This window comes from Perognathus longimembris, chromosome 3, assembly GCF_023159225.1.
Source record: "Perognathus longimembris pacificus isolate PPM17 chromosome 3, ASM2315922v1, whole genome shotgun sequence".
In the NCBI taxonomy this organism is placed as follows: Eukaryota; Metazoa; Chordata; class Mammalia; order Rodentia; family Heteromyidae; genus Perognathus; species Perognathus longimembris.
In genome coordinates, this window is record NC_063163.1 from 89,521,973 (window position 1) to 89,541,580 (window position 19,608).

At 49.0% G+C, this 19,608-nt stretch overlaps 1 protein-coding gene across 8 annotated transcripts in view; it reads right to left on the reverse strand.

The window, feature by feature from the left end:
* The window catches only part of Tmem132d (transmembrane protein 132D), a 310,602-nt gene that overhangs the window by 175,765 nt on the left and 115,229 nt on the right, over positions 1-19,608 (reverse strand). For all 8 annotated transcript variants that reach the window (XM_048343144.1, XM_048343150.1, XM_048343145.1 and 5 more), the window contains one exon: positions 2,805-2,951. In XM_048343144.1, coding sequence (XP_048199101.1) covers positions 2,805-2,951 — 147 coding nt within the window. The remainder of the gene's footprint in view (positions 1-2,804; positions 2,952-19,608) is intronic.

Sequence of the window (19,608 nt, forward strand, 5' to 3'; positions counted from 1 at the left end):
TGAAACACTCAGGCCTCACTCATCCTGCATCCATGCTTGTCTATCCTACCTTCCTGAGTGCACACTTCTGATTTCTACCCCATCTGTCTCCCTCTGAAATACCAATTAAATGTCAATTACCTGTTTTATTTATGGCAGCTCATTCTACTTATTTGTTTTAAAATGAAACACATTACCTACAGTAAATAGAAAATTAGTATTGCGTGGCATATAGATTTAATCTTTTGAATAAGAGAAGAAATTCTAGCTACGGACGCTTGCCTGTTGACAAGCTTTTGCCACAGGACAGGGCTGCCAGGCCCAGGGGCCCCTTGAGGGCCAAGCAGCCTCTGTCCTGTCCACAGCCTTGCTAGGGAGCCAGGAAGGAAGGGCGGCAGCCTGTGCCTCTGCCCCGGTTCATTCAGCCTCAGGTCCCATGTCCCTGCCTGGTGTATGGACAGTCCCTGGGCTACGCTTTGGAACACACTCATCTCCATGGGCAGAATTGCAAAGACATGAAAATCTACGGCTGCTTGTGATGTATGTACATACGCTGATGCCACATCACCGAGAGCACCACTCTGACAAATGCAAACTAGAGGATGGGGGGGAGGGGAGGACAGATGGCAGTTAGTCAAGTTCATCATTCTTCTGTAGATTCATACTAAGCCTCAGAGCAGACCCATAGGCATAGCCACATCCAGGTGTGCACAGCACTGGGGGAGCCTCCACACCGTCTTCACGCAGGGAGGCCACACCTCCGTGAGGAGAAGTGGCCGCCACTTGCTCCACGGGGCTCACAGCTACTGCAAAGGAGTTGCCTTAGTTGTAAAGTTCTTCCCGTCAGGCAGGGACTGGAGGTCAAGAGGCAACTCCTGGGCCCACGGGGGGCTACTGGCAATGCCCCGTCAGTTGCCCTGGAGATGATGAGGACTGCTGCTCGTGCAGCCCCAGGACCAAGCTCCAAGTCCATTCCAGGAGAGTAGGGAGATTTTACAAAGCACAACGGCTCCCCATGCAAACACTGCTGTCAGCAAAACACCCGCACGGCCGTGTTTTCCCATGATCCTTAAGAAAGGCTTGCTGTGTCTAGTCCACCAATACCGGCATTTCTCTTCATTTCGTTTCCCTTTATCTAATTTGCTCAAGACAGTAGCAAAATAAAGCCAGGTAAATCTTATGCCTGTAATCCTAGATAATGGGAAGGGGAGATTTAGGGGATTGTAGCTCCAGGCCAGCCTGGGCCTGGTTATGGAGGTACACGGCTTCATCCCAGCCACGGGGCCTAAAATGAGTGGATCACAGTCCTGGCATGCAACCAGGCAGGAGGCAAGACCTTACCACAAGAACAGCCAGCCTCAAAATGGGAAGGAGGCATAACTCTCAGAAGGGAATAGCCTGCATAGCAAGACCAAGACCATGAGTTCAAATCCCACTACTGCCACAAAAAGGAAAAGGAACGTTTTTGAAGGGAATAGAAGAGATAAACACATTGACCAATTATAACAGCTGTTTTTCATTGTATTTGTTCTACTAATGAGGCAATGTGTGCACACAATGAGCAAGTTCAACAAGTTCATGTATCTATCCACCCTTCTGCCCATTCATCCATCATACATACATATACACACACACTCCTGGCCATCTATCTTATTTTTTGCCAGAACCTAACACAGAAAAATTCATTTACTGGAATGGGACCTCATTTCCCTAACTGCATTGCTAGCATGGACATAACTTATGCATGTCTATCTGTGAGTTCTATAAGCTCCTCTCGCTGCATCCAGGCCGAACTCAATTACAGACTTCCTTTCTTTCCTCTCATTTGCTCTTCAGGAAAAATCAATCCTCAAATATTGGCCACCAGAGAAAGAGTACAACCCAGATCTGAGGACAATCCAAATTCTCCAGCACCAACCTTGGACAAAGAGACACAGCAGCAAACTGAAACCAAACCCTCCCAAATTGGTTTCAAATGCTCCTCGATAATGAAGCAAGAAGAAGAATACAACCACTATCAACTGACAAGCATTCCCCCTACATTACAATAAGTAACGGGAACAAATATATATATAATGTTCTCTGAACCTTCAGCTATGAAGTTTGAAGCCGCATCCCAGACCTAAGGTGTGAACACACCTAGACTCATCCTTTCATTAATTTTCAAATTTTCAGTAATACAAAGAGCATAAAAGAAACAAAAAAGAGACCAAAAAATGTATGTGACCAGACTAAGAATTCTGCAGACTCACAAATGAGGCTGTGGGAAGGTGGGATAAATCAAGAGTTCACGTTTCCAGCCTCTCCATGCCCAGCTGTGAGCTGGCTGGTGTCGGAGGCAGATTTGGATTTTAATTTCTCCCTAGAGTGGTTCCAGAGCAGAGCCCCCCATCCCATCAGAAAATGCCTTTGTGAAACCACAACCCCATGCACAACACTTCAGTCCATGCATAGAACATGAGACGCGCCCTGGGCAAAGCTCGGGAGAGGGCCGGTGTGCTCTCATCTGAAACACTTGTAAAAACAAGTTGTCTTTAGAGGAGCTCCCCGACCCTCTGCTCACCCAAGTAGAGGAGGTGGACAGCAGTCTTGGAGCAGCCAAGGCCACCTCTGCAGGGAGTCCCTGGGGTGACACCAAGTGTGCCCTGGCTCTGTGGGCCCCGTAGTTCCCAGGCGAAGGACCCCATCCAGCTCACCCATAGGCACCAGTGACACAAGCAACAGAGTGAGTGCCCGCCTCGGGGACATGGCTGTCCGCAGATGCAGGGAAGGCGAAGCCAGCCTGGCGGTGGGTCTGCTTGCACAGAAGGCCTGGTGAGACTCACCTGCTCTCGGAGCCAGCAGATCTCTTCTGACAGAAGATGACGGCGGGCGCATGCTTCCCTGTGTGCTCCGAGCTCTCCTGGACATCCCAGATGGCAGGACTGCTGGCTCGCACCCTGACCACGCTCACACCTTTCTGTACCTTCGCCCTGTTGGAGACAGGAAGCGGATGTCTGAGATGGCCCTGGGGGGTTGCCTGGAGGACTCATTTGAACATCACAGCCTAGCCCTGAGGGACAGGATTTAAACACTGGTCTCCGGTAGGTTCCTTACAGTTCACCTGTCTCTTATTACCTGAAATGAAGGCTCCATGGCAGCGCAGCCACCTCAAGCAGGCAACTGCCGCAGTGCTTAGTCAGGACCTTTCATTGAAACACAACACAAAGAAATGACCAAAAACCCTCGGACTGGGAAAAGTAAATGAGAAGGGAAACGAGCCAAACGCGCAGAGTGAAGTTTGAGGTGCAGTGCGACTTCTCCAAGGGGCTGCAATGTACGAGTCATGAGGAGTACAGTGTCTGAGCTGACCATGGAGGGTAGCCGAGGCTCAGCCCCGAGAGAGGATACTGAGGAGCGCTTGTCCACACCACCAGAGGCCCAGCAGTGTCTGAGCTGACCATGGTGGGGGCGGGGGAGAGGTAACTGAGGCTCAGACCCGAGAAGGGATCACAACCATTTCATCTCCTGCCATCCTCACAAATGTCCCATGGGGTCAGAGCCATGTCAATGTCCACTGAGCCTTGCTGGCTCCTCGCAGAAAGGACATGACCGCAGGCTGACGGGGCTGGGTGCACATTTCCTGGAGAGAGCAGGTTAGCTTTGCCTCCGTTCACCTTCTCTGCCACTTGACACTGGACAGCCTGTGGCTGGTGTCTAATCTCCAATCAAACCTTAGTCAAAGTGCATTCACCAAAGCAGAAGATGCCAAGCCTCCACATCAGCCTCCCTCCCTTCCCTCCCCCACTGCAGAGGTGCCCAGGGATTCTTCTCTACAATTCCAGCTATCCTGGCCCTGATAGAGAGCTGGAGGATGGAGGAAGAGGGAAGTAGGGAAGGAGGAGGAGGAAGGAGGGAGAAGGAGGGAGGGGGCAGAAAGGAAAGAGAGGGAAGGAGGGAAGGGGGGGGACAAAATTACCTTCCCCATAGGCCCTTATGTTTCTCTAAGACATTTCAAAATTTAAAAAGTATGCAGAAGAAACACACACAGTGAAAGGACAGGACAGTGAGTTTACACTGCTGGGTTTGCAAACCAGCCTGCATATTTGGAGAAATCATGCATTCTGTCTTTTTCTGTCCACTGTGGAGAATACAAAGGGTTTGGATAAGCCCTTTGCACCTATAGAGATGGCATAGAGACAGTTGTGCCTTCCGTGAATGCAAACTCAGGGTGCCTTCCGCTGCCCGTGCATGCCGGACTCTAGCTAAGAACACTTTCTCACGGGAACGGTTTTATGCAAAAAGGCCTTTAGGTGGCCGCTCTCCTTAAAGATGGCCAGTGAGACGGGCAGTGGCTGATCTGGGGCCACAGCTTCAGGAGAGCTGCTGCCATTTCCTGAGGGATGAGGCTGCGTCTCAGAGTCTCCTGCACATTATACACGGTGGCTCACACCAGCACCAGTCAGGGCCTGGGGTTTGGTGTCTGCCCTGTGAGGGTGGCCATGCCCCAGGAGAGGCCCTGGACTAGGAGGTCAGGGTGGGAATGATGCTTCAGGGTGCTGGGTGGGATTTCCTTCTGGGCTTTGGTACAGTGATCTGGGGAAGGCACTGTAGAGCAGACCTTCCCAGAGGAAGTGGCTCCCCGCTTCCTGCGGTTCGAGGATCAGTCTTGAGTCTTAGGGAGAGCCACTCCCACGAGACAGGAGCAGTCCTTGTGTGTCGTGAGCACTAAGCACACTCACATGCAGGATCTCGGTGCTGGCTCCTGGGAGACGGATCCACAGAGACTCAGGTTAGTAGTTATTTTGCAGTCCCCATCTCAGAGCTGCATGTACCCGACCTTGTGTGGAGCATCAGGGCCAGCCACTCTCAGAGCTGGCTCCATGGGTCTGGTCCCAACACTAATTTCTTCTTTGTTTATGACACCTGAGTTCCTTGAGTCATTAATGGAAGCTTTATAACCTACTTGTGGCTCAATAAATACAGGTTGCCCTGACAGCCTCATTACGCAGAGATAAACAGAGCACTTGATTTCTAAAGACACGCTGCTGCAGATTTACACTTAATCATAGATCTTCCATGGTGTAGAGGAAAAGCCATCATTTCTCCATCGTGAGTGCACGCAGCGTGGGTTGGTGCAAATGAAACCTATGGGGCTGGGAGTACGCTGCGCTCTTACCACATATACAGGTTGTACGGACACAGTCTCCACACGTGTGCTCCATATGTGCTATCTGTGTCCCTACATGGTGTGTGCTCAATATACACGTGTTCCCCCGTCCCAGGCACACTGTCCAGGAACAGGGCTGGGTGTGCCAGTGAGAACTGCCAGTAACCTGGATACAGACCCAGGTGTGGCGTGCGTTTGTTCTTTTTGCTCCTTCGCCTCCCAGCCCTCCTCTTCTGGAGAATCACATTGTGACTGCACTTAAGAGGCCAGCTCCTCCCGCATCCTAAACCCTCACTAAGAGATTACAAAAACACCAACCAGAGCCCGTACTCAAAAGGAAATCAAATAAGGTAAGACACAAGCCTGTCACACCTGGGGGTAGATTTCAGACACGACTCACAAATTCTACATTTAGCCAGGCCAATCATCTCAGACCTTGTCAGGGGCGCACATAACCCTCGCTGGCTGCCCGCTCCAGGGCACCCAATCCACAGGGGGCTGAGATGGGCGCTTCTCAGAGTCAGGCATTGGCAGAGGGAATTTCACTGTCTGTGAGAAGCCCCCCCTCCCCCCGCCCCTCTTATCTCACCACCAGACAGGACCAAATAGCTCTCTCCTTCAGCCCTCAGGGGCACCAGCCTCATAGAGGAATGCTTCCTTCATGAAGGAAAACATCCTGAACTGTGTTCAATAAACACAACTCCAAAGATATTCTTAGGGGCTTGGGGTGGGGTTGTTGTTCATTGTTCAATGAACTTTTTTCTATGGAAAACAATGCAGGAATGTTATTAATACCTACATTGGTATGGAAGAGGAGGTAGGAAAAGTTTCTCTCACTGCAGATTTCTTTCTCACTGGTTTATCTGAGCGATCCGCCTATTTAAATATGCAGGTATGCTATGTGCTGTAGTTAGCATTTTATCACACACACACACACACACACACACACACATATCACAGAACTCCATGTCAGTACTGTGGGTCCCAACTGCATTTCTTTCTTTTCTTTTAATTTTATTGTAAAGGTGATATACAGAGGGGTTGCGGTACATAACTTGGGTCATGAGTACATTTCCTTTTGAACAGTGTCACCCCTTCCCTCATTCTCTCCAAGGTTTTCCCCTCCTAACTTCCCCTCCCCCCAGTTGTATAGCTGATTTCCAGCAGAGTGTCTAGTGGGTTCCCTGCTGAGCTGATTTGTCCTTTGTCCCACCTTGTCTGAACTTCCCCTCACACTGCATTTCTTAGGGGCAAAACCGTTGTGTCAAAGTGCTTGAACCAAGTCAATCAGACCAGTACCCTGCTCACAGTGGTTTCCAGCACTGGTTCTAAAACAAGTGTCAATCTCAAGTGAACCAAGGCCACATTCAGACATGGTGCTTCACAATTGCTGAGTGCAAAGAGATCCACGTATCCAGAATCCACAGACCCCGTTAAAGGCCTTTCAATGAATCTAGGCACGCCACGTTCCCCACCGGTGGGGACACAGTGCCTAAAGACCCCCTTTGGTAATCTTCGCAGGCCTAGTGAACAAGAAATCTTTCATGCCAAGTGCTGGTGGTTCACACCTGTAATCTCAGCTACTCAGGAAGCAGAGATCTTTGGATCGAGGTTCCAAGCCACTACAGCAGGAAAGTCCATGGGATTCTTATCTCAAATTAATTACCAGAAAGCCACAACTAGAGCTGTGGCTCCAGTAGTAGAGTGTTAGTGTGGAGTACAAAAGCTCAGGCATAGCATCCAGGCCCCAAGTTCAAACCCCAGTAATGACACACAAACAAAAATCTCATTAAGTATGCATGTCGTGCCACATTTTTCTCCTCTTTTTCTTAAACACCTTCTCCCACCTCACTGTTGTTTGTCCTCTTATTTTTTTATGTATTAGGAAGCTTTTTTTTATGGAAATGGATCCCCAATCCTTTAGGAATGTATCATAGGTTAGGAGGTGAAATAGACCTAACTTTACTTCTCCCTGCATTTTTTTTTTTATCAGACCACTTATTAAGTAAATCATGCACCCGGTTCCTATTGATTGAAAACGCCATCGCTGAGAGAGAGAGAGAGGTATTAAATTTGTGTCTTTTGGCTCACGCTGGCCTCTCCGCTCATATTTATTGATCTGTCTACCTCCTCACACCCCAGGGCCCCGGAGATTTAAAGTCTACAACTTTTTTTTTTTTTTTGACACGCTTTAATATCTGGCAGGACCGTTTGCCTCCTATGGCTTTGTGTTTCCGGGGGTATGTGGATGGCTCATATTTCAACAACACCATCTCTCTCCGTACATTTTCAAAGGCAGACTTCCAGGTTTAAAAAAAAAAAAAAGAAAAAAAGAAAGAAAGAGAAAGCAGAAGAGAGAGACAGGAAAGAAGAAAGAAGCAGGCACAGTCCGTGTACAAAGGCTACCTGGGATGGGGGCCACCCGGCCCCTCCTGAGCAGAAAGTGGCTCAGGTGAGTCCATTATGGGGTGAGCACCCTCCGCCCCCAGCAGGGGACCTCCCGGGAAGCAGCCAGTAGTTAGAACAGTGCCGGTGCTGGCTGCTCAGGGAACATTCTTGCCATGGATGCGCACACTTACACAGAGAGGGTGACTGGCTCCCAGAAAGTTCCTTGGCTCCATGAATGCGGTGAGGGTGTCCTTAGAAAGGGGCTACTGCCCTTCCTCTGGCCACAGTGATGGGGCCCAATCATGTTAACAACGCTCAATGATTTCTCAGAAGCCCCAGTGAAGGGTCACCCCTCATCACCTCATCACCCCCCAAGCTGAACTGCATCTCGTGAGTCTGTGGAATCCAGACTCCAGCCGTGCCTGAAGCAAACTCTACTACTGACTGCTCTGTCAGGCGGGACATCTCACTGCGTGCTAGAACTGCTGCTTAATCGTAGTGGTGCTGTATGTTCTCTTAATTGGTCAGGTGTGACGGCACAGGCCTGTATAATCTTAGCATTTGGGAAGTTGAGCAGAAGTATTAGAAGTTCAAGGACAAGCTGGGCTGCATTCCTGAGACCCTGTCTCAAGACAAAAAAAATTTTTTTACAATGTCAAGAGCATGTTTATGATTGACTAGGGCCTCTTGAGGGGTCAGGGGGTGTGAGGTCGAGAGGTCTTTGTCCTCAGGAATGGATGAGTAGGTCTGTTTTCCTGGCAGTGGGTCTGTGATGACAGGAGGCCTCAGCTTTCTGTCTGCCATACCTCCCGCGCCCCTCTCTGTGCCTGCCCGCCTCCTCCGTGGCTCACACAGCGGGGAGGGAGGCCCTGGCCTCACAGCCCTTGGTATTCCCACTTCGCTGCTTCCAGAATCATAAAGAATAAATCTCTGGGGTTTTTCTTAAAAACGATGGCCCCGTCTCAGGCATTCTGTTCTAGAAACTCAAACCCACAAAGGGAAACACGTCATGGGATTTTTAGCCCAGGATACCCTAACCACAGGCCCAGGTCAGGACCCCTGAGGGGACTTGGTAACTCCAGCAGCCGCAGGCTCACCGCTCAGCACCACTGCGGTTTCAGCCATGCCGCCCTCCCCTCACTATTCCCCCCATAGCTCTGAGGACCGCTATTTGGGTAAACATTTCCCCAGTATTTGGGGAAAAACAAACCCTCCCATTTCTCCATAATCTTCACAAGTATGTACGCCCCTCCTGGTAAGAGTGCCAGTGACTTGAAAGCAAGCACCCTTGAGTGCTGGGTCAGTGGGATGCTTGGTTGCTGTGCTGGCCGACCTCTGTTTGGGTGGTGCCTCCTGCTTTTGCCTTGGCAAACTGCCCACTCTCAATTTCCTTTTGGGGGCGTAGTTTTGCCTTTTGAAGTTGTCTCTGCTCTCACAAATCTTGCTCTGCTAAAATTCCTGTGTCTGCCCTGAGTGATGCCTTCAGCGAGGCGGAGAGCCTGCCGCCCGTCTCTGCTGACATCTCCAGCTGCACATCAGTTCCGCTTGATCCAAAGGCTTTGGGGGATTCACCTTAGGCCACAGACCCTCCCCAGAAAGAGGCCCGGGCACCTGGGCCAGAGGCATGGCCGGCCTGGCCCTCTGTGGCAGAAGCAGGCTGGTGCCCGCCACAAGGCTCTGCGGTAGCTCATGTCTGGGCCATGCACAGCTATAACAGCACCAATGGCTAACAAGGAGCACTGGAACCGTCGACTCAAGCCAGTACTTGGGGGCAACTTGGGATCCGTTTGTGCCATGGGACCCCCAAAGTCAGGCAGGGAGCCTCTCTGGCCTGGCCTCTCCTATACCCAGCTGCCAGTCCAGTGCTCTTTAACCATGGATTTAATTTAGCAAACACTTACACAGCCCTTTTAATGTGTCAAAAACGCTCACAGGCATCCACTTTTTTCTCTCTCTTTGAGGCAACTAACAACTTTAATTAATTCCCCAAACCCTGTTGCTTAATGAAATGTCATTAAATATGCACAAATGCTTAAATAAATACATATTCAATGTAATATTATTAGTCTTAATGGGAAATACACTTATCCTTCCAAATAGACATTTCCCTAGGTGTTTAAAAAAAACAAAAAAACAGACTTGAGCATCAGATCCACAGGCTGCACCCATCTAGTTGCCATGCATTTACACGCAGGAACGAAGACTGCTCCGACTCCCAGAACACATGGCTGGCTGGGACTAGGTGAAAGTTAAGGAAGTCCTCTGCCAGGCAAGTCTTGATGATGGTCAGCGGGGTCTCCCCACCCATGACTCTGGGAGACCATCGGGAGGGGGGGGCTGCGTGGCAGCACACAGTCACACACATCCTCGGGACTTCCTCCTAGCTTCAGTCAATGAGTCAAGAGCGCTAGTTTCCCTGCCTGCCCCCAGTCCTGCCTCCTCTCCAGCTACGCCACAGGAGAGATCTAGAAGTAATGGTCTGTGGATTTCGCTCCTCCCCAGGATCTCAGCCCAAATGCATACAGCTTCTCAGCTGGACCCCCCCGGCCCCAGTGCATGCACGTTTCTGAGACCAGGAAGCCGGGTTCCCTCCCTTTCTCCCAGCCACTTGAGAAATTTCTCCTCTTGCTCAACAGCGGGCTGAAACTTGCAGCTCTTTTGCTGTTTCCAACCCTCCAAGCCCCCAAGTGCCTTCCAAGACCCAAGCTACCATTGTTAAAGACAACGCTGGCAAGAACGAAGCATGGTGCTGTGTGAATCCAGTGCTTGGAGAAGAAGTTTTCTTTTCCGATTTGAGAAGAAGAGTGATCACACGGGACTCTGTCTGATCCTTTATTAGCACTAGTGGCACAGAGGCAAATGAGTATACAGGAGCCGCTGCTGTTGCCTGTTACCTGTACACAGAGGCCTATCAGTCTACAACCGGGTATGTTAGGACCGGAGATGGTGCTAATGAAGAGCAGTGGGCTTTAGGCAGCACCTCCCAAAGCGCAGGCCTGCAGGTGGATACGTGTAGCCCAGAATTACCTGGAACCACTGCCGACAATGGGGTGGCCCAATCAAGGTTGGGCCACTGGATAAGCGGAATAAGTGACTTGTGCAAATATCATGGTTTGGTTATTGAATAAGAAGAATAAGTGTCTTGTTCAAATAATAGCAAAAGGAACATAACTTTCATTTTGATGATATTTCTAATGTGTAAAAAGGCATTCACTAGTCAATAGAGGTAAAAAGATTTTTTTGCATAACTTAAACCATACGTTGTGGCTTATAATTTGTTATTTATAAAGCAAGCTCATTATCAGAGAAAAGTGAGTATGAGTATTCATGTCCAGCTATACTGACTTGCACATGGCCGAGTTCACTACAGATGCCCCCCAAACTTGGACAAGCCAAAACCAACAATAAAAAGGAAAATAACTTTGCTAATGATATACATTTAAGAAAAATAATATTCCTATTTTTAATTGCTTATGCTTCTTTCTGTTGCTGATAGGAAAAGGAGGTAAGCATAAGAAATCTGGCTATGTCAGACCTATAGCCGCCTAAAATTTGATAAGAGAGCCAAAAACACAGGATGGAGAAAAGACAGCCTCTTTAACAAATGGTACTGGCAGAATTGGATATACACGTGTAAAAAACTAAAGTTAGACCCTATGTATCATCCTGTACCAGAATCAATTCCAAATAGATCAAAGACCTCAATGTAAGATCAGATACCCTGAAAATATTACAGGAAGGGACGGGGAAACACTAGCACTGGTCAAAACTTCCTAAGCAAAGATCCAGAAACACAACAAACCAAAGAAAGGCTGGATAAATGGGATTGCATTAAAATGCAGAGTCTCTGCATTGCAAAGGACATAGATAGCAAGATACATAGAAAGCCCACAGATTTGGAGAAGATCTTTACTAGCAATACATGAGACAGGGACCTCATACCTAAAATATACTTAGAGCTCAAAACACAATTCCCCCCACCAAAAAAATCTTCAAAGAAACAACTGCCCTTAACAAGTGGGTTAAAGACTTAAAGCAAGACTTCTCTGAAGAAGAAAGAGGAGTAGCTAATAAACACATGAAGAAATGCTCAAAATATCTGGCCATAAAAGAAATGCAAATCAAAACAACGTTGAGATTCTACTTTACCCCAGTAAGAAAGGCCATTATCAAGAAAACTAATTATAACAGAGGCTGGTGGGGATGTGGCCAAAGGGGAATACTACAACACTATATTGGTAGGAATGTCAACTTGTTCAACCACTCTGGAAAGCAGTATGGAGGTTTCTCAAAAGACTACACATAGAACCTTCCTATGACCCCGCAACCCCAATCCTGGGCATTTATCCAAATGACCATAAACAAGGCCACACTAAAGCTACCAGCATAAATATGATCATTGCAGCATTATTTATCATAGCTAAGATATGAAACCAATCTAGATGCCCCTCGGTAGATGAATGGATCAAGAAAGTAACGTATATATACACAATGGAATTTTGTGCTTCCATCAGAAAGAATGACATTGCCCCATTGGTAAGGAAATAGAAAGACTTGGAGAAAATTATATTAAGTAAGCCAGACCCAAAGAAACATTACATGGTTTCCCTCATTTGTAATAACTAGAATATGTCTAGGATATTCTCAGAAGAGGATCACAATGGCTCAATAGCTATGTACATATGACCACATAAAATGATGCTTATTGAAATGAACTCCAAGAAATGGAAACTAGTTTTTTTTAGTGTATTATTTGCAGTTATTTCTCTTTTCTTTCTTTTTTCTCCTTTGGTTTATTCTCTGTTGTCACTGTTTTTTGTTTCTGTGCCCTCTGTCTTTTATATAAGTTTATCTGATTAGGGGAAGGGAATGGGGTTCACAGAAACAGTGAAAGAAGGATGAACCAATGCAACAGTGATACTCACTAGACACTACATTTGGAAATTAACTTTACAACTTGGGGTGGAGGGGAGCTGGGGGAGGGGAATGGGGGGGAAAATGAGGGAAGAAGTAACACTGCTCAAAAAGAAACGTACTCATTCCCTTAATTATGTAATGGTAATCCCTCTGTAAATCATCTTGACAATACAATTTTGATACAAAGAAAGAAATCTGGCTGTGTAGATGGTGAGTTGCTCGTTTCCATCTTGAGTTGCAGACGATGTACGGATTTGGCTTGACTTCCCATTAAAACACCAGTTTTCCGTCACCCATGTGTGTACGTCAGATGCTGGGCAGGACTTGGGGATGACACATGGTTGGGGGCTTCCTTCTGGACTCCGAGGCTGGAACGTCCACGTTGTCCTCACAGTGTGGGAAGGTGAGGGCACTGGGGCGAGGATCAGTCGGCTCTCGGATGTGTTCGCACTCCAGCGCACACATCCGCACCATCATCTCACTCCTTGGCTGCCCGTGCCATGGCCACCTTGGAAGAAAGAAAGGCAGCTGCTCTCACCACTGCCATCCCCTGACTACTGACACCTGGATCGGGGCGGGCTCCATCAATCACTCCAAACCCTGACACATCTCCTATGATGTGTCAGGTGTTTCCGTGTCCCCTTTTGTCAACACTGGGGAGCTTTGCCCTGTGAAGGTGTTATAACCAGAGGCAGGAGCTATCTCGGGGTGGATGAACTGTTAACTACACCAGCCGGCTCTCCTTTTAAAACAACGGCTGGAAATTACTTCCCAGGTTTCCCTGGGTGCTACACGTGGTAGCCCCATATTTAGGCCCCACAGGAGGCTCATCTTCGCCCTCCAAGGGCTCTGTGCAATGGGAGAGATCCTGGTCATGTGGATGTGCTTAAATTTAAATTAGTTCGAATAAAATGAAACAAATGGAGCTCCTGCAAGGGTGGAAGAATGCAGAGCCACACCTGGCTGAGTGCCGCCTTCGTGGCCACCACGCCTTCGCGCATTCCCCACCGTGCAGTGAATCCTGTTGGAGCGCTGTGTCCCAGAATGATTTTGACAAAACTCTCTATCCCCAGGCACATTCTGAAGTTGACATTTAAAATTTTACCCTCCTAAGCTGCAAAGGTTGGAATTTTCAGTAGAACTATTGACATTTTAAAATTAAACTGTTATATCCTTCTTTTAAAAGTGTCTACTGGACTCTAAATACCATGGCGATTTGATACCTATCATCATTCACTTTAAAAAAAATACACCATTTCTTCTCTGTTGGAGTGGAATTTCATTAGTTATGCTGACTCTTTAACTTCTAAGTTATTTCTTGCATGGAATTTTACTCCTTGACCCCCTTTAAAAAAAAAAGTTTGTTTGAAGGTCTTTTATTGATCACTCTGTAATTCCCTGCAACCAGAAGGTATAAGGAGATTTAATTCTTTTTTTTTTTTCTGTGTCCATTGGCCTCAAAATGCTTACATGTAAGAATGGGGACTGAGAGGCGGTGCTGGGGGTGAGTCTGGGGCCCTGGGTAGAGATGGGCAGAAGGCTGTGAACCTTCAGGGGTAAAATGCACACATTTGGGGGGGGGGGGTGGAGAACCAGTCATCAACATGCTGTGCACCTCTGTCAAGTCACTTGTACACCCTGCACATATTCAACCTGAACTTGCCAACTCCATGTTGTAAACTCCAAAAGAACTCTGCATTGATAGTCCACTGCAATTTCAGTCTGTGCACACTTAAGCAAGATAAGTTACAAATTTTAAAGAGCAACCACTCTACATGAGACAGCAAAAAATCAGATGAAATGCATTGGCTGTTGGCAGAGATAATGAAAAGCGAGGATGGTCTGCACCCTGTGTGGCATTGATGAACGGCCCCCACTCTCGCCAGCTTAAAGTAAGGAGGGCTGATGGTGTGTGGGGGGGGGGGGGTGCTGAGGCTTAGTGCTTTGTGTGGATCAAGGCCCAGGCTGGCTAGACCATCTCAGATACTGTGGCCGACTACATTGTGCTTGCTAACTTCCCAGCCAATGAGCTGGCAGGCCAGAGGTCAGGAGGGCAGAAGAGCCTCCTTCAATGGGTATCTGCCAGTTGGGTCAAAGAAAGTCATGTGGGTTACAGCCAACCTCCTAGGGCCAGGGGGTGTGCTGTCCTCCTGCAGGCCCTTCCATCTTAACAGGAAGTCTAGAACACTCCACATCACTGGCTTTTGGTGTAAGAAACTAGAAATGCTGATGGACCCAAAGTCAGGCTCAGGAAGCAGCAGCCAGCCCTTTCATCTGGGTGGAGAGGAAGCTCCTTTGCTCTGTGAGGCCACGGTGGCTTCTCCACCCATCCAGATCTCTACCAGGGTCAAGAGCAGGCGAGAAATCTGGGAGATAAACAACCAAGGCCCAGTTACTGGCAGACGCCCAGAAGCCCAGCTGCCAGCCTCCCGCAGGTGCAAAGGCAGCCCCCCTCCACACCAGTGATGCTTGGCTCTTCTGGAAGGTATCCCAGAGACTTGGCCTGGGGGCATAGATGACCCTCAGTCTTCATTTTAATTTCCTTCCCCTTCATCTACCAACGATGTCATGACTTAGCCTGAGATTCTTCTCACTTCCTAAATCAGAGCTGTTTATGAAAAGTCCTTCAATCTTGGACTGCTAGAATAGACCCCTCCCCCCCAAAAAAAAACCCACCACCACCAACAAAAAGCAGACAGCTCCACAGAATCTTTGATGTCAAGCCCATCTTAAAAGGCTTCAGTTTCTTGATCATGTTTTTGAAGTGAGAAGAACAAGCACACCCTTGCATGCTGTCATGTGGATCTAATCTAAACCCGGTGATAGGAGGCGAGTTTTCACACTGGAAATCTACTGGGGAGAGCACAGAGCACCCCATGACTTAAGGGGGCTGCTGAGGGGCTGAGGGAACTGAACACCTGGGCGTTCAGAGCAGGGCAGGGAGGCATGCACAGTAAAGGGTGAGATAGAGCGACACCATGGGCAGAGAGCAGCAGCTGAAGCAGGTGGCCACAGAGGCCTGGAGACTTCACCAAGCATGACACCCAACGTCTCCCCTGGAAAGAAAAGGTGGATCTCATGGGCTGGCATACCTGTTTCCACCCGGAAGCCTCGGGCCCCTGACACTTACAGTCTTCCGACAGAGACACTGAGAGCTTTCCTAACGTCTTGGGATGGGAAAACCATGCCACTCCCCTGCTGGATGGGCACTAATGGATGGCCTCAATGGCCTGAGTAGGAGTCAGACAGGACACAGAACTTTCTCAGGACACCCGGTGGTGGATGTAACGAGGGCGTCTAAAAGGGAGAGTACAGTTTGGGTTGGGGGAGTGGATGAAGACCGCACTGAGGCTCTACACCCTGATTGATAACTGCCCAGGACCTTCCCATTCTGACTCCAATTTGGATGAGCACTCTGAGACATTCATCCAACTGGTTATCTGAGCACCCATGGTGTATGGGTCACTACCACAGCCCATGCGTGCACAGTGAAACAGATCTGGACTTTGCCTGGCTGTGGTTCTCGGTGCCGGGGAGCTTCTCCAGGGCAGGAGGCCCAGAACCAGGGCTCCTGTCACTGACCAGGTTTCAGAGATTCCTCATGTCCCACTAATGGTTGTGCTGATTGAAAATCTGCCACGGACAAGTGCTAGGAGTCCCTGAGACACTCTCAGAGTCAGAATAATTTATGAATAGCCATCTAGCACAACACAAGCTATTTAAAGCTGCATAATAGACCCACACAACTCTTATTAAGGGCTGTGGTTCTCAGCCCTCTGAGACAGGAGCCAGTGATCATTAGGCATCGCCACGGATGCAGATGGAAATGAAACCAATTTGTTTATCTCTGGGCTCTCTGTCCAATTAGCATTTCAGAAAGAAACGTATTCTGCCCCCACACCCGGGCAAACCTCATCCAGATAGAGAAATTAAAACCATAAATCTCAGGAGATTCTCAGAAATAAATTTAATTATCAAAAGGGCGGAAGATCAGTTTGGTCTCCGCCTATGCACTGTTGTCTGTGGTGAGTGAGGCACTGGGAGATTTCTCTCAGATATCTAGGACAGTCACATTGCTTTTCTGGCTTTTCTATATTTCTTAAATGTCTTTCTGAGAAGGAAAATATGGATGCTTTTGTAGAAAATGACCATCTTCACTAATTCATAAGGTTGGTGGAGAGATTTCCATGAATTTCAAGGATTTTCACCAAATCCCGGATGTCTGGTCCAAGTATGACAGCAATTGGGAGTAGAGGTGGATAATCACCTGCCGGCTCAGGCTCTGTGTCTGTGCTGCTTCCTCAGTCGCTGGCCTAGACCTGCCCATTCCCCTGAGGCAGGATGATGTAGATCTCCTACTTCCGTGAGGAAAGAAAAATGCCATGGACAGAATAACCAGCAAGAACGTGGTTCCTCACCAGCAGGCAATCTACTTGCTCATGAGGTCACTGAACCCTCGTGTATGGACAGAGAGCCCGAGCACAGGGAGATAAATCCCTAACAAGCAACGGACCGCGCAGCAAGGGGAGTGAGCAGGCCGGGGTCCTAGCACTGACGCTGGAACCTCAGGGATGAGCACAAACAGCCAAGCTCTGGCAGAAGAAAGTCCTAGCTCTAGAGCGAGGTCCGTGCCATCTCACACTTCATCCTGGGACTGCGAGGCCTCTGAAAACTGGAATCTGTCACATGGGGAAATGTCTGGAACATTCAGCTCAAACCATTGGGTTTTCATGAGAATCAGCCAGGTCCTCGAGCAAGCACGAACTGAGTCACTGCACTTCCTGCCACCCCTAAGCTCAGCCCACCGACACATCCCGCTCGTGGGGCCTCGGTCCTTGAGTGCTTACTCTCCTGGGTATATCCTGGGTCTCCTCTGAGATTCGGCTGTCAAGAAGTGCCTGTGAGGGGACCCCCACCCCCCAACCCAAATCGGACAAGCATCCACTGCACGGCTGTGGCAGTCGGCACATTCTTGTGTGGGACACCTTCCACCTTGGCCTACAACTGACACGCAGCCAGCATGCAACGCTTCCCGGTCTATTTTAGGACTCACTTCCAGCTGTGGGCAGCAGGTGCTCTACAAACACGTCCAATGGCCACCCTTGTGTCACTTTCTACAGCTGTTTTGGTTTATTCCAGATATAAATCGGGGATGCTAAAATTAGGCAGCAGAGAACAACTGCAAGGTGTAAGTAGAAAATAATGTCTACATGCATCCTATCCACTTCTGTTCATTTTTACAGAAGTTTTGAGGGCTTGTTTAAGGGCCATATGGACATAAATTTCCACCTTTCACATTTTTTTTCTTCGAGGCATTTTTGACATTTCAGCACTCTTGGTTTGAGTGTATCTGTTCCTCTTCCTTGTACCCCACACACAGCCCTTCCAGAGAGGGGTTGTGGGGAGGTTTGCTGCAGAGACGTGGGACTGGCCTGCAGAGTAAGACATAGCAGCCAGCCCAGGAGAAAGGTGACAAGAGGGGGGAGGGGACACGCTATTTTTTAGTTGACATTTTAGTTTAAGAAGTCAGAACTAGCAAAAGCCTCTTCCTACGCTCAATATGAAAAGTCAGCAGGGCTGTCCTCGGGAGAGACTTGGGAAGCTGGAGAGAGAGCAGCCTGAATGCAAAAGGACCTGGAGAACAGCAGACCCTCGGTTTAAGGCCCACTGGACTCAGGCCCTGCACTCACACAGTGACAGTCAAAGTACTCAGCTACTGCACAATGCAGGGGTCATAAGGTAAGATAGCTGGGGTCACTGTCATGGCCACCTGCCCTGGGCCACATCACACGGGCCTCTGGGCACTGCCTGGGTTGCTGTGGGATATGGGGAAACAGCTCTGTCTCAGGGGTGTAGACTCCTGCTAGGCCCTTACTAAACCAGGCTTACTATAAATACATGTGTCTTCTACTCAAAGCCCTATGCAGGATCTTCGAGCCATTCTCAAAACGCATTCCTCAGGAGACCCTGCGAAGACTTCCTTCAAGAGGGTGGGCAGTCCTTGTTCACACCAGCTGGGTGCCAGGAACCCCAGCGCTCTCTCCTCTACCCCTGTGAAGTCAGAGCAAGGCAAAGCTCTCCCCTGAGGCACCTGAGAACCAGAGTCCTCATTTCTAACTGCCAGGGGGAAAGGCCAATGCTCTATCCTGGGAAATGTCCTAAAGTCTCACGCCCCCCCCCCCCCCGTGGTGGGGGGAATGGAAAGTTCTCAATGTAACAGAACCAGAGGCTCAGGGCCGGCTGTCGCACAGGCAGACCATGAACTTACATCTGATGTCCTAAAACCTCCGAAGGCCTTACTGTGCCCAGCCAAGGTCCATGATATCCATGGCACATTGGTAGCCAGACACCAAAAATACCAACACTTTTCACAGCCAGACAGGGAGCTGGGCACGAGCTGCCATCTGCCTCCTGGGTTATCCTTCATTCACTGGAGCTCCTTCTGCAAGCACAGATCCCGGGCTGCTGGCTTCCACATGCATCAGGCAGGGAGCCTTTGCTCAGAACTCGAAATGTTCCTATGGGGAGGGAACCCAGAACTCCCTCAGATCCCAAGCTCACAATGGTGGGGGCCTGGCTGGATGGATGAATACGCTGTGACCCACCCTGGGCCTCAGAGGGCCCTTCCCATACACAGGGTGGCAGAGAGGTGCCACTCACTCACTCACAGGACCATGGGAAAGCCAACACCCTGCTGTCAGAAGCCTGCATGGAGGCCATCACGCCCCATGAGAGCACAGGCAAAGGGATCTTGGGGCCCCCTGTCCCCCCATTCCCAGACAGGCACTGTTGGCTAAAACTAGCTCTCCTCACTACAGAATGACCAGAGAATCTGGGAGAATGCCAGTGGTTTGTCTGCACGTTTCTCTTCACCATTTAATAAAGTATCGATTGGAAATGCATCTGGAAAAGGCAGAGAGAAGAGGGCACAGGTAGCAGAAGTGGCTGTGTTAGCATTTTGTGGTCATTTTGAAAAATGGGCATTGCCAAAGCTGGTGATTCTTCCTGAGTGCACAGAGCAGCCAATTAGAAAGACATGGACACCTTGCTGGAGGCTGGCAGAAGGGGAAGGAAGACACCGGGATGAGGCTCCACAGGAGAATGTTACCTTGAGATAGAGTTATGAAAAGGAGACTCTGAGAGACACCACATCTGATGATCAGTTTTAGACCATG